Here is a 27,950-nt window from a genome sequence, read left to right on the forward strand (position 1 = left end):
TGCAAGTCCTTTGGTGAAAATGATAATTTTACCTTGTTATTAATGGGTGTGATACCTTGTTTAAGATGTTAATTATGTTCGTTTCTTGATTTTTGAGATGTAATTTTCATATTTGCAAATAAAAAAAAGGCCTATTAAGTTGACCCGAATAAACTAAAAAAAGATGGACCCGACCCAACACGTTCCTAACAAGATGTACATTGAAGAAAATTATAGCACACTACACCTTCAAATCCTAGATCCGCCTCTGCTGGGGTTTACAATTGATTGATGAAGAAGAGAGGGTTTACATGGGTCTAAATGTACGTATTACCCTACTGTCTAATATGTTCAAAACTAATCCTCCTAAAAAGAAATAATCAGACCGCCCATTTCTAAATAGTACAACTTCGTCAAATTTTAAGAACAACAGTTGACCAATCCAAACTTTGAAAATTTACGTTTACATTTTATGTAATTGTATTCCTGAAGTTCATGCAAATAACTATGTCATTTTAATCGAATTTCATGTTCTCTGGGTATTGGAGAAGCCTAACTCCACCTAACACTTTGACACGATACTCAAATGAATAAACTGAGAAAAAGTGTGTGTGCGTGGGAAGGGGGGGGGGGGGGGGGGGGGGGAGGGTTAGGCCAATTAGGTAATGCCACGCGTTAATTAATTAATGATTTTGTTAATTAGACGTCGGCCGTTAGAAATAAATTTTAGACCCTATAGGTTAATGGCGGGGGCATTTAGGGGCCGAAAGGTGGATGACAGGGGTATTTGGGAGTCGAAAGTTGGACAAAATTCTAAAGTGAAAACAAGGTCTTAGGAATTTTTATGGCCAAATGTTGATTTTCGAATAGAGTGAAAAAAATCCGGACCGAATCCATTCGATTTCTAAAAAGGAATACTAATCCTTAACTTTTCAAGGAATCCTTCATGATTTGAATGACTGACTTTTTCAATTTTTTCGAGCTCGATTTCGTAAGAGCAAGTTAGAAAGATTGAGAAATAGAACCATCTCATTTAAATCGTTGGAAAAGTGAAAAATTCTCATGTTCAAACGTTATACTTTTGGACAACAAAATCTCAGCAATTGTTTCATCTGGGTTTTCGAAATTACTTGTTTCTTTAGAGATGAAATTATCTATGTTGTTGTTTCAGGTTTTATTTTGTAAATGGAGTTTTCTGGATGAGTTGTGTCTACTAGTAGTTGTTTAATGACTGAAAATTCTGATAGCCCATTTTAGAAAATTTTGATGAAAGAATAAATCTAAATAGCTAGGTGAAACTAAAAATAGCCAACCGATAAATTAATATATATATATATATATATATATATATATTAATTATTCATGCATAATATGTATATAATTGTGTATACTCAGTGCATAATTTATCTATTGGCTAGGAAACCTAACCGGTGAATTTGACCAGCTAGTTGTGTAAATATCTCACTTTGAAGTTGTATTGGTGTAATGTGACAATAATAATATATACTATAGCAAATTCAGGGAGGTACATACTGCAGGTAGTTTGTCTATAAAAGAGCCTTTGCTCTGTGAAACTTCTTTTGTTTTTTTTACTGGGAATGGTTTGTGATATCCTTTTTTACTTAAATTTTTGAGTTTTGTTAATCTGGGGCAAGCTGTTGAGCAAAGAAGATTATTTGGTTGTCATTTTACACCTAGTCTTATATACTTTTGCTCATTTTCACTGTTTATACTACAAAGAAGAATTTTTATCTCTTTGTCATTTTTGTTGTTGTGGGAGCTGGATGCTAATTGGTTGATTGTGCCGCTACTTTCCCCTTGCTAGCTCCTGCTCTAATCTGCGTAGACATTTATACTTGTTGCAGACGATAAGGTCGTCCCACCAAAGCGTGCTTACATGGATGCTGAGAAATTAAAAGACTTTGGATTTACAATTGTGGATATCTATAAATATACAAAGTAAGTATTTCTACCTTTTGTGAACTTTTGAAATTTCAATTTCAAAATGTAGAAATTGAAGAATGCACAGGGTAAGCATTCTCGAGAGTAATTCTGTCTTTTGGAAAACGCTTCTCTTTGATGCTATGCTTAAAAGCTTGAAAACTTTTGTTCGATAGATGTGGCCACACCCTAAGTGCTATCAGGAGTGAAATCGCATGCATGATCAAATGGATGGAAGGCAACATGCTTTGGACATCTAGAAGATGGTAAAAGAAAATGCTCAACGCGGGCCAACATTCTTACCAAAGTTTATTGTGGGAGCTGCATGCTAATTTGTGGCCAGCATTTTGTGTAGCTCAATCAATTGGATGCTAATTTTTACCATTCTCTTCAATACTAGAATTGGTTGTGGGAGTTGATGCTAATCTTTAATCATCTGCTTTTTCTTTAATGAACATTCAGTGAAATTAACACCATCAAATTTCTCAAAGAAATACTTTTACCAGAGAAGTATTAACGTCACAACAATAAATGTCACACTTAGAAACATGATACTCAAACGAACAAACAGAAAGAAAGTTGAATTTTACAAAATATAATTTTATTTGAATTTACAGAATATCTTAAAGGCACACATGTGGTACTTCCAGGAGTTCAAAATATTCAATTCTTTGTATAAAGTAAGGGATACGACTACTTTGTACAAATTAAGGCACACAAAGCTAGGTGTAAAGATCCCATTTTGATGTTCTATTGGTGTAATGTGACAATAATAATATATAATAGGGTGTACATGGACCGGGTTGGTTCGAATTTTTCAAATATCAAACCAAATCAATTGCATCGGGTTTTTAAATTTATAAACCAAACCAAACCAATAAATTCGATTTTTTCAACCTCTGGTTTTCTCGATTTTTTCGGGTTGCTCGGGTTTTTTCGGTAAAGTCTTCATACAAAACATAAAACTTATACTTCAAATATTTTCTAGTCCTAGTAAGATATGACTATCTAATTAAGGTATTTTTTAAGGAGATAACACAAAATGTAAGATGAGAGACGACATTGTGCTAAAATATTAAGCAATAAAGTAATGAAATCGCATAAAATAAATTGATCATGATCTAAAAGTACTAAGTCGTGCTATAATAAATACAGTCAATTTATAAGGCATATAGAAAATGATCATAATCTAAAAGTACTAAGTCATGCTAAAATAAGTACGGCTAATAAGTAGTATTAATTACATGGCTAAATATTTTTAAAAAAAAAATTAAGATACGTATTTTCATTGTCTAAACTAATATAAAACTAAAGAATAGATATAATATTATCGTTATTCCTAGTACTAGAATTGAGTTTCATTTGTTAGCATTAGTATTGATTTGATTTTGTTGGGTTTTATTTGAGTTACTTATATATACTACTATCAAATAGTATGTGCTATAAAACTTATTACGCTATTCCAAATTCTAAATACAAGCTTGAAATAATATGTTAAAAGAAAAAAAAAACTATGAAAAAGCTTAAGAAATAGTTATATTACATTAGAAATAAATATTTTTATGTATTAAATAATTTTGAAATTTTATAAATGTAATGTCAGGTTGGTTTGATTCGGTTTGGCTTTTTTTTTTTTAGTTAAAACCAAATCAAATCAATAGTGGTCGGGTTTTTCGTTCTAAAACCAGACCAAGTCAAACCAAACCATTAATTAGGATTTTTTCTCGGTTTGGTGCGGTTTGTAGGATTTCTTTGTATAGCCTTAATATATACTATAGCAAATTCAAGGAGATACCTACTGCAAGTAGTTTGTATATAAAATAGCCTTTGCTTTGTGAAAGTTCTTTTGTTTCTGTTACTGGAAATGGTTTATGATGACAAAGAGTTTTGTGCAATCACCTTGACTATATTCGGCGTAACGAACCCAACGAGAAACCTTTCGCACACCACACGATTCTTTCGCCAAGCACCCGTAGTGGGAAAAACACTATAACCCAAGTTTCGGGCATAAAAACTTCTTGGATGTCAACAACAAATATACAATATGTTGGTGATATTGCAATGAAATTATAATTACAATTGAAAAATAAAAATAAAAATTTCTTCGGCTGAGGCGCGGATATCTCGCTCTCTTTAAGGAGATTCAAGCCCACTGCAGCAAATTTACCGGTCCAGCAGTAATCTTTCTGACTTGTCCCCTCCAGGATACAACAGCCTGATCACGTCGTATAACTCAACAAACTCTGGACAAGATGTTGAGTCCAAAGCTTCACCAAAGAAGAACACCTTCCTTCAACTAATAAACTCTTTTATTTTTACTTTCCTCACTTTTTATGAATTCTCCAAAGAATATATATTTTCCTCTCTACACCCACAAGTTAAGGATTTTTTTTTTTGGATGTATGTTATGGTGAATAATGATTCATCCTTTTATAATTGATGAAAAAGGTGAAAAACATGGTCAACACAAATATGAAACACATGGTCAACACAAATATGAAACATATGGTCAACACAAATGTGAAAAACATGGTCAACACAAATGTGAAAAACATTTGTAATATTAAAATGCTCAAAAAACCTTACAATCCCCCACTCATTTTAATATTAACATAAGAGAGTTTATCAGTTGAAGGTAGATTAATATGCGTAATGAAGGTGTGCTCTGCATTGAACCTCCACTTAGTAAAACAATAATCTTTACTCTAGAGCCGTAGTGGTCTCAGACTTGAACTATGACTGCTTTAGGGAAATAAAGAATTACTGCTTACACATAATAATCAAGGTGTTGACATGAGCTTTAATAGCCAGCACATTACGGCCTTGTGCTATCCCAGTTTTCATGAGTGCTTTTGAGAACGAGCCCAATTTTCATAGGAAGCGGCCTACTTCCACACTCACATAGGTGAAATCTGTCAAGAGTGCTTCTGTAACTTAACACCCCACTCATACGAGCTACAGAGTTTCATTAAGAGTTTATAAACTCAACCTCCACAAATTGTTACAGAATAATGCACTTACACCATAGGGAGGGAATAAATAAAATAATGCATTTTTCTCAACAAGTCATCATATGATTCGTTTTTCCCATTGAACCTGGTTATAGGATCTCTAGTCACCAGGTTGGGTTTCCTCATATATGACTCATGAATTTATGGGCTTCAATCTCATCCCTCTCGATGTGATCCAGACCTTTTCTCTTGCCAAGGCCTTGGTTAGTGCATCTGCAAGATTATCACAAGATTTGACATAATCAACATTACTTGTACCACTTGTCAAATATGATCTCACAGTACTGTGTTTTCTCCTTATAGGTCTGGATTTACCGTTATAATAACGATTTTGAACTCTACCAATTGCAGCGGTGCTATCACAATGAATTAAAATAGGAGGAATTGGTTTTTCAAAATAAGGAATTTGAAATAATAAATCTCTTAACCAATTCGCTTCTTCACTAGCTGAAGCTAAAGCAATTAGTTCCGCCTCCATGGTAGAGTTAGCAATAATAGTTTGCTTTTTTGATTTCCAACAAATAGCACCACCTGGCAACGTAAAGATATAACCGGTGGTAGAACAGGAATCACCAGATAAAGTGTTCCAATCTGCATCAGTAAAGCCTTCAAGTACAGCAGGATATTTTTTATAAAACAAGCCATAGGTTTTTGTACCAACTAAATATTTCATAACTCTCGTTATGGCATGCCAATGTTCACTACCTGGCTTGCTTGTAAACCTGCTAAGTACTCCAACTGCATACGCAATATCAGGCCTAGTGCAATCAATCACATATCTCAAACTTCCAATTAAGCTAGCATATTCCTTTTGATTTATCACATCATTGTCACTTTGAACAGGAAACAAGTGAACACTTGAATCAAAAGGAGTTATAACATGCTTGCAATCAAGAAAGTTATATTTTTTCAAGATTTTCTCAACATAATGTGACTGGTCAAGGAATATTCCATCACATGTTTTAGTAATTTTTATTCCAAGAATTAAATTTGCCTCACCAAGATCTTTCATGTCAAAATGGCTTCTAAGAATATTTTTAGTTTCATCAATACCATTCATGTTAGAGCCAAAGATCAATAAATCATCGACATAGAGGCAAACAATAACATGTGAATTATTCCAAGACTTATGATAGATGCACTTATCACATTCGTTTGTTTTAAAACCATTTTCAATCATGCATGAATCAAATTTCTCATGCCATTGCTTTGGTGCCTGTTTCAAGCCATATAGGGATTTAGTAAGTTTACACACTTTGTTTTCTTGGCCTGCTTCAATAAAACCTTCGGGTTGTTCCATGTAAATTTCCTCATTTAGGTCCCCATTTAAAAAAGCAGTTTTTACATCCATTTGGTGAATGTGCAAATCAAAAATTGCAGCAATAGCAATTAAAAGCCTTATGGATGTAATTCTAGTTACCGGAGAAAAAGTATCAAAAAATTCTAGGCCTTCTAGTTGTTTAAAACCTTTAGCAACTAGTCTAGCCTTATATTTATCAACAGAGCCATCCGGTTTTAATTTTTTTTTCTAAGGACCCATTTACACCCAATTGTTTTACAACCCGGTGGTAAATCAACTAACTTTCAAGTTTTATTGGAAATAAGTGATTCCATTTCATCATTTACAGCCTCTTTCCAAAAAATAGCATCATGTGAAGATAAAGCTTCTTGTAAATTGAGAGGGTCATCTCCAACATTAAAAACATAAAAATCAGGACCAAAATCTTTTTCTACTCTAGCTCTTTTACTTCTTCCTAACTCAAAATCATCACTTTCTTTATTTTTCAAAACAGAAGTAGAAGAGCTAGGTAGTGACAAAATATTTTCGTTAGTCCTATGACCCCCACTATTTTTAGAATCAAATGGAAATTTATTTTCATGAAAAATAGCATCTCCTGATTCTATTATTATATTATCTTCAAGACTAAAAAATCTATAGGCTGTACTATTTGAAGCATAACCAAGAAAAGCACAAGTAGTAACTTTTTTACTCAATTTACTTATTTTGGGATCCATTAGCCTTACATAAGCTAGACAACCCCAAACTCTTAGATATCCCAAATTTGGCTTGTGACCTCTCCACAACTCAAATGGTGTTAATTTAGTCTTTTTATGAGGCACACGATTCAACACATAACAAGCAGTTAAAATAGCTTCACCCCAAAAATTTAAAGGTGCACTAGACTCAATAAGCATGGCATTTGTCAACTCAACCAAAGTTATATTTTTTCTCTCCGCTACACCATTAGATGCAGGAGAGTAAGGTGGAGTAGTTTCATGAATTATTCCCAACGATCTAATAAAAGAATTAAACTCATTAGACTCATATTCACAACCTCTATCACTTCTAATTCTTTTTATTTTTCTACCAAACTGATTTTCAACTTCATGGAGATAAATTTTAAAATTTTCAAAAGCATCACTTTTATTTTTCATTAAGAGAGCATATGTATACTTGGAAAAATCATCAATAAAAGTAATAAAATATCTATTTCTTCCACGAGTTAAAATTCCTCCAAGTTCACAAATATCAGTATGAATTAACTCTAATAATTCAGTTTTTCTTTCAACTTGAAAATGAGGCATTTTTGTGATTTTGGCTTTACTACAAGCTTCACATTTTTCAAAATCTTTTTTAATCATTGGGATTAATTCTAAACTACTCATGATTCCCACATAACTATTATTAATATGACACAAACGAGCATGCCAAAAATTAGTGGAAGAAAGCATGTAAACAGAATTAGTAACTTTATTCATCTCAACATTCAACTTAAACATCCCATCACAAGCATACCCCTTTCCCACAAAAATACCTTTTTTCACTATTACATATTGATTAGACTCAATAATTTGTTTGAAGCTTGCTTTGTTAAGAAGAAAACTAGACATCAATTTTTTTCTCATGGAAGGAGTAAAAAGTACATCTTTTAGAGTTAACACCCTTTCTGAGGTAAAGCTCAACTCGACATCTCCCTTTCCAAGCACTTGAGTAGTGTGAGAATCACCAAGCATGATGGTTTTGGGTTCCTCAAATGGAGTATACACTTTGAATCAATCTTTGTCATAGCAGACATGACGGTTTGCACCAGAATCAACCCACCATCCATCAACATTTTCAACCATATTTATGTTTGTTATCACCGCCACAAGTGGCTCTTCGGTAACGTTCGCCTGAGGTGTAGGACCACGTTTCCGAAACTTGCAAAATCGAGCAATATGCCCACTCTTACCACAGACAAAGCATGGTCCTCCATTTTGTGCTTGTTGATGTTTTGCTTGGTTAATACCACCATTATTTTTCTTGGGAGGTCTACAATTATATTTCTTGAATATTTTCTTCTTAGGATTCATAGAGGTATTTTTGTTAGCATTAGGAGCAGCATTATTTGAAGTAATTAAATTTACCTTATTTGTGACGGGTTGTAAGTTGCTCTCTTCCGTTTGCAAAAGTGCATCTTGGCCCCTTGCTTCTTCCTCCATGCGAATTCGCATAATCAACGTCTCAAGAGAGGTTTCCTTTTGTTTGTGGCGCATGGTTTTTTGAAATTCCTTCCATGAAGGTGGAAGTTTATCTATTATGCCACAAACAATAAGGTTATCTCCAATTTTTATTTCCTCGGACCTGAGCTCTCCAACGATCATTATAAAATCTTAGGCTTGTTCTACCACTGATTTGTTGTCCACCATTTGGAAACGAAAAAATCTACTAGCAGCATATTTTTTCGCTCCAGCCTCCTCGATATCATATTTACTCTGCAACGCTTTCCAAATTTTCTTTGCAGTAGAGTAAGTTCTATCATAATAATCATAATAATCATAAAAATTATCTGATAGACAATTAAGTAAATAATACCGACACTTGTATATATCTTCATCGTACTTTTCAGTTTTTTCTTGAAGAGAAATAAGTTCTTCATCATTCATGAAAGAGTTGTCTACTTTATTTGGATTCTTCTCATTTAACACATAAGAAACATTGAGAAGACTTAAGTAGAAAAGTACTTTACCCTTCCATCTCTTAAAATGAATATCGTTGAACCGAAATGGCTTGTTAAGATCTCCTACTTTGACATCCGCCGATTTTTCAATTGTAGCCATTTGAATCTCCTTAAAATTGTTGGTGATATTGCAATGAAATTACAATTACAATTGAAAAATAAAAATAAAAATTTCTTCGGCTGAGGCGCAGATATTTCGCTCTCTTTAAGGAGATTCAAGCCCACTGCAGCAAATTTACCGGTCCAGCAGTAATCTTTCTGACTTGTCCCCTCCAGGATACAACAGCCCGATCACGTCGTATAACTCAACAAACTCTGGACAAGATGTTGAGTCCAAAGCTCCACCAAAGAAGAACACCTTCCTTCAACTAATAAACTCTTATATTTTTACTTTCCTCACTTTTTATGAATTCTCCAAAGAATATATATTTTCCTCTCTACACCCACAAGTTAAGGATTTTTTTTTTTTTTTGTATGTATGTTATGGTGAATAATGATTCATCCTTTTATAATTGATGAAAAATGTGAAAAACATGGTCAACACAAATATGAAACACATGGTCAACACAAATGTGAAAAACATGGTCAACACAAATGTGAAAAACATTTGTAATATTAAAATGCTCAAAAAACCTTACACAATATATTATCGAGATATATGTGCACATAATATACTATTTCTCATCCAGTAATAGATATATTTTTTTAATTGTAAATTAATTTACTGTGGATTTCATTTAATGGAAAAGATAAACTTTTGAAAATCTAGTGGCTGTTACACAAAATAGAAGAGAAAACAAAGTAAATACACAAGGGCGAAATTTACAATTTGTCCACTTGCATCAGATGAAATTGCACGGATTGTTCTTCAAATGGTCTGATCTTTAAATTCCCCCCCCCCCCCCCCCCCCCCCCCCCCCCCCCCCGGCAAAAATGGGTTGGCTTTTATTTTTGGGAGAATGACATATATATACATAAGAATAGGGTATATTTACAAATATGACGATACTTTTCAGTTTACAAAACATAACATTAGATTTCTTACAAAACATATATAAATATTTTCGCTCAAGGCATACAAATTTCGCTCAAAGTTTGTGTATGAAAATTGTATGAAATGTGTATATCTCGTTCATGGCTTAAAAATTTCGCGCATATTTTGTGTATGAAATATGTATATCTCGCTCAAAGATTAGAATTCTCATATGTTTCGTGTTTGAAAACTGTATAAAAATGGTATGAAATATGTATATAAATATATAAAATTCGAATAAAGTTTATGTTAGTTTTTTGGAAATTTAGTACAACAACAACATTGTATACAACTTTCATACAATATTCATACACATTTAATACAATTTTGAATCTCGCTTCGAAATGCGTATGAAATTTAATACAAGTACAATAACATTATATACAACTTTCATACAATATTAATACAAATTTTTCTTCTTGTTAAATGTACAGAAAGAGAATTAATATTAAAAAGCTAATTTACATCTCCATTTCTCTGATTTCTTGAGCAGTGTGTCTCTGATTTACGAGTCGGAGAGAATAATGTTTTAGTAGCGTTTGTGTTTTGATCCATAACCCAAAAAACTCATAAATGTAAGAAAGATTCAAAACTCAATAAATTCAAACCAAAAACTCCTATATCAATTCAACTGAAGCAGCAGATCTAATTTAGAATGGTAGCAAAAATGGAGAAAGCAAGGAGTGGATGGGATGTGAAGGAGGACGACAATGCCCTGTATATATAAAAATGGACATGCCTGGGCTTGACAAGGAGAACGTGAAGGTGTCAGTGGAGGAAAACAACATTGATAAGTATCAAAGGAGAAGGCGAGAAAGAATCGGAAGACGAAGAGTATAGAAAGAGGTATTCAACTAAGCTGGAAATTCCTCAAAATTTGTATAAATTGGATGAGATTAAGGCAGAGGGAAGGGCTGAGCTTTTTAATTTTCCAGATCCATTATGTTTTGTAATTTTGTTAGTATGTTTTGTAAATAAGGAAAAATATTCTTATATTTTGTAATATAGAGTCTTAAGTAGTATTATTAGGTCATTTTCCCTTAAATTTTTTCCTTCAATATCAAACTTATGCCTAGCGGGGCATAAATATTTTAAAGGCACTGACATAACTTATGTAATATTATGATGCGGAAATATAAATTTATGCCTCGCAAAATAATTTTTTGTCTTGAGGGTCAAAAATTAAAGACCAGCACGAAATAGGTCCAAAACTAGTGCAAATGACCCTTACATCTCAAGTACCCATCTGAAGGGGCTTTTCTTTCTTTCAAAACGAAGCAGCCTAATATAACACAACAAATAGGCCCACAAAAACCAACTAACAACCCATTAACCCGCGAATGAACCGACCCGTTCCGCCCGTCACATTTTGTAAATAAAATAAAACTTTCTAAAATCCAAGCATAGAGTTCCAAATTAATGTTATGTAATCGTCATATTATTTGTCTAAATTTATGTGATGTAATCGTTAAATTCAGGATTTTGACTTTTGTTTTAATTTTCTCATGTTCGTTTGATTTTTTGATATTCAATCATATTATTTGTCTTTTCACCATATATGTATATTTTGAATAAGTGACATAATGAAGTAAAACTACATGTTAATTAATCATGGTTTAGTAATCTATATTCAAACGCATGATGTGATATATTGACTTTGTGAAAACACTCGGTGTGGCTTAGTTTTTATCCCTCCTTGGTTAATAAGATCGAACAAGTTCAATCTTTAAATTTGATGTACTAGCCTCCTACTAGGATGAGAACTCTCGTATACCCATGTTATCCAAAAGGATCAAAACTATAAAATAATTATTATACATAACTATGCATATAAATGATTTAATCTAATAGACACCTATTAGGATGAGGACTCTAGTAAAACCCCCACTGTGTTTAGTTCCTCATGTGATTTGGAGAGTGAAAGCTCTAACCTTTTCCACATTTGTTGTAGATTGATTCATTTTCAATAAGAGATATTCTCACAATTCATCATCATGACAAGTAAGTCTTTCTAAGTTCAAAATTCATTTTATGCAATTCTACTCTTAGGGTCGTTTGGGTTTGGCTAGGGAACAAGCTATTTTAATTATTTCGGGATTAGTTATTTCACCTTCAATGTGGCTAAAAATACATTACAAAAAAATGAATAATTTGCGGAGGCTGAAAGTTGCAATTCGAGGGGCTTTTAGCCTCCACTAATTGCTTGAGGAGGCTAAAACCCCCGCAAATTACAACTTTCAACCTGCACAAATTACCCTTTTTTTTAATTGTAGTGATAACACTACAATCCCTAATAACTAATCCCGTTCGTGAGATTAATTATCCCTCATCATTCATACCAAACAAACCCTTACGGTTTATGACATTTATAATTGCTGCAAAACAAAATCTTGATTGAATATGTTAGATTGTGACTTACTGATTGATCTAGGGCGGAATTTAGAGATAGATATATCTTCTTGATTTTTATTTTTTTAACATTTTTAGATAACTAAAATATATGTTCATGAAAAAAGTGAAATTAAGAATGCCACTTATTGTACACTGTATATAATTTTTATACTATAGCTAACTTTTAATATAGGTAACTCTTAATATAGCAATATATATTGTGAATTATTCGTTACCCTATCTCTAACCAGGGATTCATAGTTCCGATTGTGTAAAGCTTTTAGATTTCACTTACCTCTTAATTTGAGTATAACTCTTTTTGTTAAACTAGTCTAATTTAGAGAAGATCAAACTCCACTTCTAAAAGTTATTAGGTGATCAAACTCCACTATTTGGTTATACTGAGATTATTTCTTATATATATATATGTTGTTTGGTTCGTTATATTAAGGGCAACGCTGTCTTTAATCATGCTTATTCATGTATTAATAATTCATATATTGCTAATACCATGATTTGTGTTGTATAAGAATATTACTGAATATGGTGTATACTTTAACTCCCGATTGCCCCATGTGCAAACGCTCAATGTCAAAAGTCAAAAACTCATTGAACTGAAGGTTTGTCCATGAGGCAAGTGGAGTCAAAAGTTCAAGACCAGTGACCCGGCTAGTTGCCCTAATTTTTGCCCTGCGCTCATCTTGTTATCATGATGCCATTACTCAATCGTGTTGCCATTGGGTCGAAAACTATATCAAAACCTATAGCTTCGTGGTTGAACCTCATATTCCAAGAGCTCGGAACTTTTTTAACCCCAAAACAAAATTTTTGGAACCAAACTAACCCTTTAAAAAAAAAATCAAACTAGGCTTCACGCACAGAATCTGTGCGTGAAAAAAGGTACTTTTTTTTTCTTCTTTTTTTAAGCTATCAAAATCACGTTTTTTCCATACTTTGGGCAAAGATTAGTCATATTTCAAAACCCCGAAATATCAATATTTTATATAGAACTTAACATATTTTTTTTGCGTACAATAATGTCGACTCATTACATCAAGTATACCTAAACGTTTGGATCGTCGTTTTAGGGGTTGTAAAGTGCCCCGAAGTAAGTTTTGTTTGCTTGGAAACTTGTCATCTTTTTTCTTTAGAAATCAAACTCAAAATTAAGCTTTTTTCCGTACTTTGATCGAAGATTAGTCACGTTTCAAAACACCGAATATAAATATTTTATATAGAACTTCATATTTTTTTAGCGTAAAATAATGTCGGCTGATTACATCAAGTATACATATATGTTTGGATCGTCGTTTTAGGGGTTGTAAAGTGCCTCAAAGTAAGTTTGGAAACTTGTTATCTTTAAGTTTTTTTTCGTACTTTGACCGAAGATTAGTCACGTTTCAAAACGTCGAAATATAAATATGTTATATAGAACTTAATATTTTTTTTAGCGTATAATAATATCGGCTCATTACATCAAGTATACATATGCCTCTTCACTCACGTAAATAAAAAATAAGGACAGGAGCAAGGTAGAAAACTAGTTGTAAATTGTTGAAACTTTAAATAGTCATAATTTGCGCTCGGATGTCCGATTTACGCGATTTTTTTTTTTGACCCAGGGTATTTTTTTGAGATCTATGCAGACAAACTGCCGCAAGGGCCGAGCCGATTTTCCAATAATCGCCCATTATCTCATTCAATTTGAATTTTGCCCCAAATTTGTGTAAAAATTTCATTCATCTTCAGTAAAAATCTAATGATAAAAAATCTATTTCGAGATGCTAATCCCGTGGTAATGATGTTTTGAATGTCAATTTCGAGGCTCAAAATTCAATTTATGAAAACGAGTTAGATAGCATTAGTGAACATTATAAAAAATGAAAAGTGTCTACTTTGTTGCATTCACCAATTTGGCTTGGTGGTTTAGCCTCTCGTTTTTACTTACTTCTTTTTTATGCCAACAACATGGGATCAAACCTTGGTGGGAGCATTGAATGAGATATATTATACCTTGGTTGAACCTCTCGTATTGGATGAATTATTTTTTAATATAATATTTTTATTTCAAAACATTTAAATCAAAACCCTATAAAATATGACACTTAGATCTAAAGATGACAAGTTTCCAAGCAAACAAAACTTACTTCGGGGCACTTTACAACCCTTAAAACGACGATCCACACGTTTAGGTATACTTGATGTAATGAGCCGACGTTATTGTACGCAAAAAAATATATTAAGTTCTATATAAAATATTGATATTTCGGGGTTTTGAAACATGACTAATCTTTGCCCAAAGTATGGAAAAAATGTGATTTTGATAGCTTAAAAAAAGAAAAGAAAAAAAGTACCCTCTTTCACGCATAGAATCTGTGCGTGAAAGGACCAAACTCAAAAAGTTACAGTTTGGTCCTTTCACGCACAGATTCTGTGCGTAAAGCCTAGTTTGGTTTTTTATTTTTATTTTTTTTAAAGGGTTAGTTTGGTTCTAAAAGTTTTTTTTTTTGGTTAAAAAAGTTTCGGGTCCCAGATTCCAACGGTCCATCACCGGAGTGGCTCAGGTAAATGAATACTGGAAAGAAATTTGCAAAATTGTCCTCTAGCTTTGGATTATAAAGTTTCTAATACTTCTATGAATCAACTATGCTGCATATATATCAATTTAGATATTTAAATTCCAACGATCCATCGTCGAAATGGCTCAGGTGAATTAATTACTTATTTCGTATTTATAGCATGTTTGGTCAAACTTCCGAGAAGCCAAAAGTGTTTATTTTAGAGAGTTGGGTTGTATGACGAAGCTTTTAGGGACAATAAGTGTTTTTAACTAATAGCAAAACTGTTTTTCAGAAACTGAAAAAAGTAGTAATATTTTACGAAAGGAGTTTTGAAATCTTGACCAAACATAAATTACTATTTTAATATTGCAAAACTATCCTCTAGCAGCTTTGATTATAAAGTTTTAATACTTCTATGAATCAACTATAGATATACAAACTCCCAACACTTGAAATTTCTTTTATTTTTTGGTTACTTCAGGAAAACCAAGGTGGGAATATTGTCAAAGTTGATCCTCTCGGCAAGGAGGAGGATGGATCGTCAAACCTATGGATCGTTATGGTATTCCTTCACATCAATCGTCTGTCAATGCTATTATTTCTAAAATGTCTGTGCAGTTTATTTATGGCCATTTTTATTTGTTTAGACATTTGCTTAGCCAATTGGATTAGCCATAGAATATGCAAAAGCATATGGAAAACAAAAGGCACGTCAAGACAGAAAGACAGCATTTTTGGGAGGATACATGCTGGTAAAGCTAGAATCTACTACTCTCTTGTGCATCTAGCTTATGCTTCTTAGAAAGATTGATAAAAAAAACTTTTTATGATGATCGTGGTGTTCATGTCAGTTTATGCTTATCTCGACTTATTTATGGGTTTCTCCCATCAATATAGGTATCAGGTAATTTTGTCCAGCAAGATTTGAAAAGATGGGAAGAAATCACCTAATATTTTTGCGGAAGTGTGATAAGAACTTTCTAAAAAATAATTTTGGTGTTCGGGTTAGCTTGTCGCACCTCGATCGATTCCACATGTCAATGTAGGAGTCCGGTAATTCTGCCCACCAAAACTTGGAGTACAGATGAGACAAAATCACTAAATGTTTTGCGAAAGTGTGATACAAACCTCTTTTTATAATCCTAGTGTCTGAGTCAGCTTGTGTACATCTGGAGGTGTTCTACTGGTACCTCCCACCAGCACAGGCACTGAGTAACTCTGTCCACTAAGATTTAGATAAATAAGAAGAAATCACCAAATATTTTTCCAAAAGTATGATAAAAACTTAAATAAGATTTTATCATTATTTGTTAACGTAGATCATGTTTGAAATCGCTTATTAATTTTGATCTTATAAATCTTATTGTTGTGGCAGGCACAACGACAACAAATTGCTCCATGGAAGTGACTCTAGGTCGTTATTAATTTTGTTTCATGGGCGAAGCTATATTCCTTCAAATAATGGCACAAAATTCCGATAATTAGAAGTTGTCGATTCAAAGTATCTCAACTATAGGAGTTTGATTATTGATTTTGACATTATTGTATGTTGGATGTTGCATTCTTCTTCTTCCTAGCCGTCTTGAATAACACGGAATAGCCTAAAAATTGGTAATCATGCATACTGAAATAGATTTTGGCAGAATACATTCCATCTTCTTGTTGTATGTTATATTATAGATTTCCTTTCTTCTTGCCACAAAAGAAAAATAACAAAGAACGAGAGCTTCATTATCTCAATTCTCAGCGTTCATAAAAGAGTTATGGTCAAAAATACACTTTTGAACTATCACTTTTTAAGAGTTTCACAAGCAATTATTAGTTGTTCTCTTCTCCTACTTGACTATCACGATCTATGTAGTATGTATTAAAATACATTTCGAAGATGATTAGGCCAACTATCATTTGTCGCCTTTTTCTATTTGAACTATCACCAAGGTGTGTTTTAATATATATGGTGATAGTTCAGGTAGGAAAAGAGAACAATTGACAGTTGAAGTGTGAAACTCGCCAAAAAATGATAGTTCACATGTAGGATCTAATATATATAGTACTCCTTCTCTCCCAATTTATGTGGCATATTTTTAATTTCGAGAGTCAAAGAGTTTAATTTGACCATGAATTCGGATATGAAATCTTTAAATTTTTTTAAATTAAAATTACATATTTAAAAATTACGTAAAAAATGCTATAACAATAATAATTGACAACCTAAAATATTTTAAAAATAAATGAAAAAATTATAAAAACTTGTTTAAATCTCAGAATTCAAGAAATGCCATATAAATTGGGATGTAGAGAGTAATATATACTCCTATGGATAAAGAAGTGGGCAGTATTTAGATCCAATTCTAGTTTCTTCTCCAACATGATCCCGACTAGTTCAGAATTTGACCATGTAGATGTAGTTAAGCATTTGATTAATTAATTAATTAGAATAACTTCATATAATTTCTCATGGTTGGAGATTTGGAATAGCTCAATAATCAAGCGATAAGTACTACTTCATTCATTTTTACTTGTTCTGTATATTAAAAATAGTTATCTAGTTTGGAAAATTAAGATATAATTTATCACTTGATATCTGTTTTACCCGTATTATTATTAATTACTAAGTTAACAAGTTCAAGGAATTCTTAGTAATTGCAAAACTTTTAAAGTATGTATTACTTAGCAATAATTAGAAATGATATAGTAAAATTATCATTTTATTTTTAAATCCTTAATAAATGTGTCAAATCAATACATGACAAATAAAAATGATCGGAGTGGCATAATGGGAAGAGTTGGGGAGCATCCCAAGGGGGAACATGCAAGTGCTTGCGCAATAAGCCAAAAATGAGTGCACGTGCTAATTCCCTCGGATACTCTTTTTCCCTTCAACTTAAATAATGCGTTTGCTGCAGACCAATCTTTGCAAGTGTACTACGCACCCACATTCGCCGGCCTTCATGCCCACCGTCATATAATTTACTCAAAATATATAACCATTAATGAGGTCTCTATTTAGCACCGCATCACAGCGCGTAATTTTAACCTCTCACTAGAGTAGTAAGTATTTATTATCTTATTTTTCACTCGGTGTCTGATATTCGCATTTGAGCACGATTAAAATCAGATTCGTGCTGAAAAATCTCATATTAGAAGGAAAGACGCTCTCTAACAAAGTCGACTCCACAATCAGGGGGACTTAAACTCGAAAAATTTGAGTAAGGATAAATGGATACTTGTCACACCCCAACCTTCGTTCAGTCCGACTAGTTTTAAGAAAATTTGATAGGTTAGTCGTCAAACTTATACAAAATATAGTAGTATTAAGATTATCCTGTAAAATGGGTAGTGTTGAGATATATATATATATTTCATTTTTCTCTCCTTATAAGAGAATGACCTTTTGCTTTAACTGTGTCCTAAAAGATTATGTCATTGAGGGTAAATTGCAGTGTTACTATAGTATTAAATTGTTTTAAGAAATAGAAAAATGCTATTATTCTTTTTAGACGTATTAAAAAGAAAGCTGTGTCATATCTATACAAGTATTACTTTAGTCGTCTAATGAATGGATTAGCCAATAATTATCTTTTAGATACGAAGTTGTGTTATAATCTCACTTTAAAACTTACTTTTTCTAATTTCCTATTCGGTGCTCGGTACCTTCGTAAGGATCCTAACTAATCTGAATTCATGTCGTGTCAGGCCTAATGGGGAAGCACGCTTTCTATTGTGATTTTTTTCATTCCTAAAGCTTAAATTCGAGATTCTAACTAATAGTGGAGGAATTGTATATTCCATCACAACTCTCGATGGTTAGCTGAATGTGTGATAATTTTTATTCAAGAATGAACTCTAACTTCTGGTTAAGTCTGTGTGTTTCCACAGGCTTCGTCTCTTTGCCAATAAATCTGTTGCATTTGCTTCACTAAAGCAAATAGACAAAAGTATTATGAATTGCTTGAAAGTTGAATCTAGCAAAGATACAAATGACAAAAGACAAGCTCGAACCATGATTATATATAGGGAAATTTAATTTCTTCTATCAAATCATTTGAGAAGAAATAAAAGGATCTAAAATGTAATAAATCATTCAATTATCTTTTTACCGACGTATTTTAAGATTAAGTTGACAAGAAAAATTTGAGTGTACGCTTTACTTTCAGTCTGTCCCAAAAAATATGTCACGTATGACGTATCTATACTTTTAAATAATTTAAGTTTAGACAATATGAGCCTGTTTGGATGGGCTTATGTCTATAAGCTGTTTGTAGCTTATAAGCTAAAAAAAATAAGTTGGGTAGTCTAACTTATTTTTCAGCTTATAAGCTGCTTTAGATAAGCTAAGTCAAATGGGCCCAATTATTTTTTTGAGCTTATTTTAAGCACAAAATGACTTTAAGCTGGCCAGCCAAACACTCAAAAAAGCTGAAAACAGCTTATAAGCAATTTATAAGCAACTTATAAGCCAATCCAAACGGGCTCTATGTCACGTTTCTATATTTGGAACGAAAACAGTACTTCCTCCGTCCATTTTTACTTGTCCTATATACTAAAAATAACCGTCTACTTTTACTTGTCCAGTTTAGAAAATCAAGACGGAATTTGACACTTATTTTCAAATTTACCCTTATTATAATCACTTATCAATGCACTCTGAAAACATTACATTTATTATATTCAAAAGGTGATATAGTAAAATTATCATTTTATTTTTTGCTCCTTAATAGACGTGTTAAGTCAATATATGACAAGTAAAAAATGAACGGAGGGAGTATATGCACTTGTAATACTAATAGCTACACCGCCAAAGGAGAGTAATGTCATTAATGTATTTAGGGGTCGTTTGGTTGGAAACAAGTTATCCTGAGATTAGTTATTCTACCCTCCCACAGAGATAGAATAACATTATAATCCAGGAATAACTAATTCTGGGACCCGAAACTTTTTTAACCCAAAAAATAACTTTTGAAACCAAACTAACCCTTTAAAAAAATCAAACTAGGCTTCACGTACAGAAATCTGTGCGTGAAAGAGGGTACCTTCCCCCACCCCCCCCCCCCCCCCCCCTCTTTTTTTAAGCAATCAAAATCACGTTTTTTCTATACTTTAGGCAAAGATCAGTCATGTTTCAAAACCCCGAAATATCAATATTTTATATAGAACTTAATATATTTTTTTGCGTACAATAACGTCGGCTCATTACATTAAGTATACCTAAACGTTTGGATCGTCGTTTTAGGGGTTGTAAAGTGCCCCGAAGTAAGTTTTGTTTGCTTGGAAACTTGTCATCTTTGTTCTTTGGAAATCAAACTCAAAATTAAGCTTTTTTCCGTACTTTGACCGAAGATTAGTCACGTTTCAAAACACCAGAATATAAATATTTTAAATAGAACTTCATATTTTTTTTAGCGTAAAATAATGTCGGCTCATTACATCAAGTATACATATATGTTTGGATCGTCGTTTTAGGGGTTGTAAAGTGCCTCGAAGTAAGTTTGGAAACTTGTTATCTTTAAGTTTTCTTTCGTATTTTGACTGAGCCGATTTTCCAAAAAAGACCCGTTATCCCATTCAATTTGAATTTTGCCCCAAATTTGTGCAAAAATTTCATTCTTCTTTAGTAAAAATCTAACGATAAAAAATCTATTTCGAGATGCTAATCCCGTGGTAATGATGTTTTGAATGTCAATTTCGAGATTCGAAATTCAATTTATGAAAACAAGTTAGATAGCATTAGTGAACATTATAAAATAATAAAAAGTGTCTACCTTGTTGCATTTACCAATTTGGCTTGATGGTTTAGCTTCTCTTTTTTACTTACTTCTTTTTTTATGCCAACAACATGGGATCAAACCTTGGTGGGAGCATTGAATGAGATTTATTATACCTTGATTGAACCTCTCGTATTGGATGAATTATTTTTTAGTATAATATTTTTATTTCAAAACACTTAAATCAAAACCCTATAAAATATGACACTTAGATCTAAAGATGACAAGTTTCTAAGCAAACAAAACTTACGGGGTATACTTTATAACCCCCTAAAACGACGATCCAAACGTTTAGGTATACTTGATGTAATGAGCCGACGTTATTGTACGCAAAAAAATATATTAAGTTCTATATAAAAATTGATATTTCGGGGTTTTGAAACATGATTAATCTTTGCCCAACATATGAAAAAAACGTGATTTTGATAGCTTAAAAAAAGGAAAAAAAAAAGGTACCCTCTTTCACGCACAGATTCTGTGCGTAAAGCCTAGTTTGGTTTTTTTTTTAAGGGTTAGTTTGGTTCCAAAAGTTATTTTTTGGGTTAAAAAAGTTCCGGGCTCCTAATTCTGGGATTAGTTACCAGCATTTTATCCCAATCACACGTGAAATAAATTCATTTCAATATACTCACGAAATTATTTATCCTTATCTTTCGTATAAACGAGCCCTTAATGTATAGTTTTAACATGAAATAGAAAAGGAAAATTGCAGGGCAAAGTCATTACACGCTCCCGCTATGAGAGGTGCGTGGGACCATATGCCTAACGGCCGCCTGCCACTCCTGTTAAACTATTTGTAGCTGCTCCCTTCCAGTTAAGAGCTAACCAATGTCGTTTGTGCGCAAGACTTCATCGTACGACGCCATAAAACGATACTCTTAATTTCTTTCTTCCAATTAATTTCTATTCAGCGTCGGATCTAAAATTTAAATTTTATATTGTAGTTTCTTACATTAATTTCAAGTTAATATACAACAATAACTAAGTTTATAAATAAATACTTATGAATATTTAGTGAATTTTTTAATATATATACATCATATAGGTTCTTTAGTAGTATGATAATATGATATGAGCTTAAATGAAGAAATGAGGGTTCGTATAGTCAATATCAACTTATTTGAGACTTAGGCATAGTTATTATTATTATTGATGTTGTATGGATAAGAGCTAATGAGTCCTTGAAATCTGTAGGTTCTCTTCTAAATCCGTTCCGATTGGATTTCCTATCCAGTGTTGGTATCCGCATTACAGTCCTATTAATGCCAGAAAATCTCATAATGGATGAAAATACTACTTCATAAAAATGATTTTATATTCAAAGCTCAAACAGAAAAATCTTGATTGAAAATGAAAAGTCAATTCCACGTATGGTCACTCAACTTAAGCAAATTCCTAGTGATGTTGTTTATCTTATTTTTGTTCCTCATATGGTCCTCAAAGCTTGTACATTTACCTTTAAAAGTAACAATGGCTAATAATCACTTTAAAAATGAAAAAAAGGGCCAAAATAGTTCCTGGACTTTGGGATTTTTTTTCAAAAAAACAAAAGAAAAAAATTATACTTTGTAGGCGTTTGACCATGAAAACTAAATATTTTCACTTTATTTGAAATTTAGAAGTTGAAGATGGAGTTGTGTTTGGTTATAATTTTTGCAATCCAATAATATTTGGTTGTTTGAATGTATCGAAAGTTTTTTTTAAAAAAAGTGAAAATAAGGTTTTAATATTTTCCAAATTTCAAATACAACTTCACAAATTTTAAATACAAATTTCATAGCCAAGTGCTGATTTTAAATAAAGTGAAAACACTTTCAGGAAAAAAGTGATTTTTATTTTTGCCAAACTGGTCTTTAAGTTGAGTGACTGAAGAATTTGCTTAGGAGTACTTACTATTCCCGGTACTGACGTAGTGTACAATTGGTAATCGAAGATTTACTGTAATGAGAGACGTTGACCGTACAGATAATCTTTCTTATACAGAGTTATATACGTATACATCTCTCTCTTACACACACACACACACACACACACACACAAAATATACACAGAGAACACTCTGCTTTTCTCTCTAACTTCACCTCAACACCAAAAGAGATCACAGACCACCCCCACCCCACGCCCACACCCATCCCCACCCCCTTTTTGCACCACCTCTAAAACTCTCTAACTCCCATAGCAACAACAAACCAAAAGAACTTAGTAATGTCTAAATCTATGCATCAAAAATGAAGGTCACTGCTAACAATAAGGTCAATGAACTTCCATCAATTACATCATCCAACTTAGTTAACCCTTTACCTGATTCAGATCTTTTACACAAACCCTTTCGTAAACCACCTCGCCGGAAAATCAAGAACTCCGGTGCCGGTGCCGGAGTAAGGTTAAAGAGAGATATTGGTGGAGTTCCAGGTGGCAAAAAGAGCAGACCAAACACCCCTTTACTACGTTGGAAGTATAATGAAGATGTAAATGACAATGTTTGTTCATTGAATGACAAGTCCACGGTGGAACTTGGTCGGAAAAGTGGTCGGAAAGTTAAAAATTTGGTTTCTGCTAGGAAGTTAGCTGCTGGACTATGGAGGCTTCAGTTGCCTGAAGTTCCTAATATTCCTGCTCAAAAGTTGCCTCAGGTAGTTCATTCAAGAACCAAAAAAAATTGCAGCTTTAGGGTTTTTCTAATTTTGGTTATTTATATATTGAATGCCATTATGAGCTGAGGGTCTATCGGAAACAACCTCTCTACCTCTCGAGGTAGGCTAAGGTCTGCGTTCATTCTACCTCCCCAGACCCCACTCGTGGGATTACACTGCGCATGTTGTTGTTTGTATATATTGAATGCCAGTAATTTTGATCAGTTATACATTGAATGGCAATTCTGTTTGGTGTTTAAATGATTGTATTTTGAGATCATTTTGCTTATTTTACTTATTTTAATTACATTGACTTAGCATTTCCTTGAAGATTTTGGCAAAGCAGTTATGAATATAATGTACACTAGGTATGTTGTTGTTGTAGTTATGAATATAATGTATGATTATTCATTCAAGAAAAATATTGCAGCTTTAGGGTTTTTTCTAATTTTGGTTTTTTCATTTTTATAAATTGAATACCAGTAATTTTGGTTAGTTATATATTGAATGTCAATTCTATTTGGTATCTAAATGATTCTAGTTTGAGATCACTTTGTTTATTTGCTTACTTTAATTGTATTGACTTAGCATTTTTGCTTGAAGATTTTGGCAAAGCAGTTATGAATGTATGATTATTCATTCAAGAATAAGATTGCAGCTTTAGGGTTTTTCTAATTTTGGTTATTTGTACAATTGAATGCCACTAATTTTGGTTAGTTATATATTGAATGTCAATTCTGTTTGGTATCTAAATGATTCTAGTTTGAGTCTTTGAGATCACTTTGTTTATTTACTTACTTTAATTACATTGATTTGGCATTTTCTTGAAGATTTTGGCAAAGCAACTATGGATATATGATTAGTAGGACTGAAGTTGAAGAGTATAATCTTAGAAGTACTTTTTTTCTTATCCAAGTTGAGATTGTTTTCTGGTCCTTTTGGTATAATTGTGATTACCTTCATTTCTGCTTGCTTTAACTTTTTCATTTTCTTATCTTGGTAGCTTGATTTTCTTAGGCCTGTGATTTTAGGACCATAACCATATCCAAGTTTGTACTTTTATGACCTTAGAGCGAATGGCGAGTTTGATAAGTGTTGTATTATTCTAGACCCATGTTGCTAGGACTGTTAAGAAATGTTGTCGCGTGCGTGCCAGATCCTCCAAAAGTAGTACATATTTGGAGGATCTAACGCAGGTACATTAGCATTTCTGGAGAGTCTGGACAACATAGTTCTAGACTAGATTCCAAATTAAGCAACTTTTTCCAGTTTTATGAATTCCTTTCCTTCCTGCAGGCTGGTCATTTTGATGTGCCCTTTTACGGCCATCATCACGTTAAAGAGAATGATTCTCACATTGATGATTCAGTGCAGAGTCCTCGATCTGTCTCCGGTCCAAGAAATGGCCTTTATCACAAGGTATGTTGCTGCTCTTTTTCATGATTTTCTCAATGTTGTCCTTACTTCAAACTTCTAAGCTCCTTTATTATGTAAGTCCTAGAGGTATGGTGAATAGTCCAAAACAATGTAATAGGCCCAGGGGAGATTTCTCTTATATTAGGGTAATCCTAGAGTTATCGGTAGTTAGTGAATGCTTCAATATCTATTTTGAGTATCCAAACTCTCGGCACTAAGCATAGTGGGGAGCTTAGTGCACCGGCTGCCCTTTTTATCGAAGACTTCTTATCTTGCTATTTTATTTTTGATAACCGTGGTATCCAGGCCAGCTTATGCCCACCTCGACTAATTCCACGGGATACATGCTCCTTCCCACCAACAGGTAACTCTGTCCACCAAGGCTTAGATAGATGGGAAGAAATCACCTAGTGTTTTTGCTCGGTTGGGATTTGAACCAAAGATCCCATGGTTCTCTTCCCACTTCATTAACCACTAGGCCACATCCGGTAAAGTTTATTCATGCTACACGATCATCATTGCTAGTCCCATTGTTTCCATATTTGGCTGATCTAACAAAGGGGTTACCTTTATATTTTGTAGCTAGAGCCCTCATTTCAATATCCAAACTCTGCAATGGAGGGGGCAACAAAGTGGGATCCAGTAGGCTGGACAATTGCCGAGGAAATAAAGGAGATTTACGGCCATCAGAAGGTTCCCGATAAGCAGTCAAAGACCGCTGCAATGGTTTCTGCACTTGAAGCGGAACTAGAGCAGGCTCGTGCCCGAATTCATCAACTTGAGATGGAGCGGCGGTCATCAAAAAAGAAACTCGAACAGTTTTTGAGAAAACTTAGTGAAGAGAAGGCAGCATGGCGAAGCCGAGAACACGAGAAAGTTCGTGCAATTATAGATGATATGAAAGCTGACTTGTCCAGGGAGAGGAAAAACCGACAGAGGCTGGAAATAGTTAACTCCAAGTTAGTTAACGAGTTGGCGGATGCCAAGTTATCAGCAAAACGATATTTGCAAGACTACGAAAAAGAAAGGAAGGGTAGAGAGTTGATAGAGGAAGTGTGTGAAGAATTAGCCAAGGAAATTGGAGAAGACAAGGCTGAAGTCGAGGCATTGAAACGACAATCTCACACTCTTAGAGAGGAAGTAGATGAAGAAAGAAAAATGTTGCAGATGGCTGAGGTTTGGCGTGAGGAACGGGTTCAGATGAAGCTAGTTGATGCTAAGGTGACACTGGAAGAGAAATATTCCCAGATGAATCGACTAATCGCAGAGTTGGAATCATTTCTAAGTTCTAGAGGTGTGGACCGCGATGACGAAGTGATCAAAAGAGCTGAACAGCTCCAACAGGAAGCTGCTTCGGTGGATATTCGTGATATTAGGGAGTTCACTTATGAACCTCCAAATCCAGATGATATTTTCTCAGTGTTCGAGGACCTTAATTTTGTTGCAAATAACGAAAGGGAGATCGAGCCATGTCCCGATGGTATATACAATAAAGACAATTTCCTCAGACATTCTCTTGCGTATGTCAATCAGAGCGATTTAGAGGAAGACGGAAGTGAATGGGAAACCGTGAGCCATCTTGACGAGCAAGGTTCGAGTTTTTCTGCTGAAGGAAGCGTTTCTTCTTCTGTCAACAAGAACTACAGGCACAGCAATGTTACGGAAATAAGTGAAGTATGTTCAGGTCCCGGTCAGCAACTTAAGAAGGTCTCGTCTATATCTAGGCTTTGGAAATCAAACGGAGACAAAATAAACGTGAGGCTATCAGATTGTGGTAATTCGAGCAAAGGTGAATTTAGCCCTTCGGAACAAGCTGGCCAATGGAGCTCACCTGATTTGGGAAATCCACAAATAACACGAGGGATGAAAGGGTGCATTGAATGGCCACGTAACTCTCACAAGCACAGCTTAAAAGCGAAGCTAATGGAGGCGAGAATGGAGAGCCAAAAGGTCCAGTTGCGCCACGTCTTGAAGCAGAAAATCTAGAGACTACTCAGTTGAGATATCAATAAAAACTGAAAGAGTAGTCAACATTCTTGTATCTCTCCTCATTTTATGCTTTACTGAAACTTCTTGCTGATGTCTTTGTATCAATCAGAGCTGTTTTATATAGTAATGTCATGTAATTTAGAAGGTGCATTATTGGCCATTAATTATTTCTGTTTAAGGTATGATTTGGTGGCCAATTATTACATCATCCACAGAAGTTTCAGTACGAGGAGAGAACAACTTTGCATAATTGAATTCCTTTATTCCTTTGTTTCTGCCTGAAATAATTGTCCTTCTATATCTGCCTTTAATAACGATGATTGTAGAAAAATAAAAATAAAAAGAGGAAAATAAAAAGATTAACAGAATCATGGAATAGTTTACCATGCCAAAAGAGAAAAATTAGCACAAGTTAAATTTGGCCTCCTATTCTCTTTTCATTTTCTTTATATTTATTATGCTTTTCTGTTTTTCTTTTTTCACCTAAGGATGTACATACTTCCCCCTTATCATTTAGTTTCATGTTGTAGATTTCTAATCATTTACCAGGTGGGAATTTTGAGAAAGAAAAAGCTACACCTTTTCTCTAGAGCAATTGAATGACTTTTCGAAAAAAAGAAAAAACAAACTATATTCGAAACTTTATAAATTTCTTTTGTTGTACAGGTCAAAATCACTTTTTTTTTTTGTATATATTTACCTTCCTTGACTTTTTCGTGTGTTTATTTTCTTTATATATTTTTTATTTTTCTTGGAAAAATAGTGTTGTCATTATGAATATGCTCAATAAAAATTTATATAATTGATCCTAACTTGTTTAGGATTGAGAATTACATCTTGGAAGCTTGAATTACAAAATTAAAAACCATTTGAACTACTCCCTCCATTTTAATTTATTTGTCTAATTTTGATTTGACACAGTGTTTATGAAAATAAAGAGAACTTTTGAATCTTGTAATCTTAAATTAGAGATAAAATGCCCTATAATTTTGTGTCTTAGACGTGTCACATGAAAAATTGAAATTAATGACTTGCCAACAAAGGAAAAACGCATTTTTTTAATGGATTAAAATTAAAAGTAAGACAAATCGATTTGAGACGGAGGGAGTATTTGTTTTACGTACTGCAAGGATGAAATGCAAGAATAATAGTTATGTCACAGATAGTGCCAAGAGAGAATGGTGTGCATGTTTTGCACCTTCCCAAAACACAATGACTCTTGACCCATGA

At 33.4% G+C, this 27,950-nt stretch overlaps 1 protein-coding gene across 1 annotated transcript; it reads left to right on the forward strand.

The window, feature by feature from the left end:
* Window positions 1–22,700: 22,700 nt before the first annotated feature.
* On the forward strand, window positions 22,701–26,868 carry LOC132617000 (uncharacterized). Its single transcript, XM_060331843.1, has 3 exons — window positions 22,701–23,315; window positions 24,612–24,734; window positions 25,314–26,868. The coding sequence occupies exons 1-3, from the start codon at window positions 22,911–22,913 to the stop codon at window positions 26,715–26,717; spliced, it is 1,932 nt and encodes a 643-aa protein (XP_060187826.1). The 5' UTR covers window positions 22,701–22,910; the 3' UTR covers window positions 26,718–26,868.
* Window positions 26,869–27,950: the final 1,082 nt, after the last annotated feature.

This window comes from Lycium barbarum, chromosome 11, assembly GCF_019175385.1.
Source record: "Lycium barbarum isolate Lr01 chromosome 11, ASM1917538v2, whole genome shotgun sequence".
NCBI classification, from domain to species: domain Eukaryota; kingdom Viridiplantae; phylum Streptophyta; class Magnoliopsida; order Solanales; family Solanaceae; genus Lycium; species Lycium barbarum.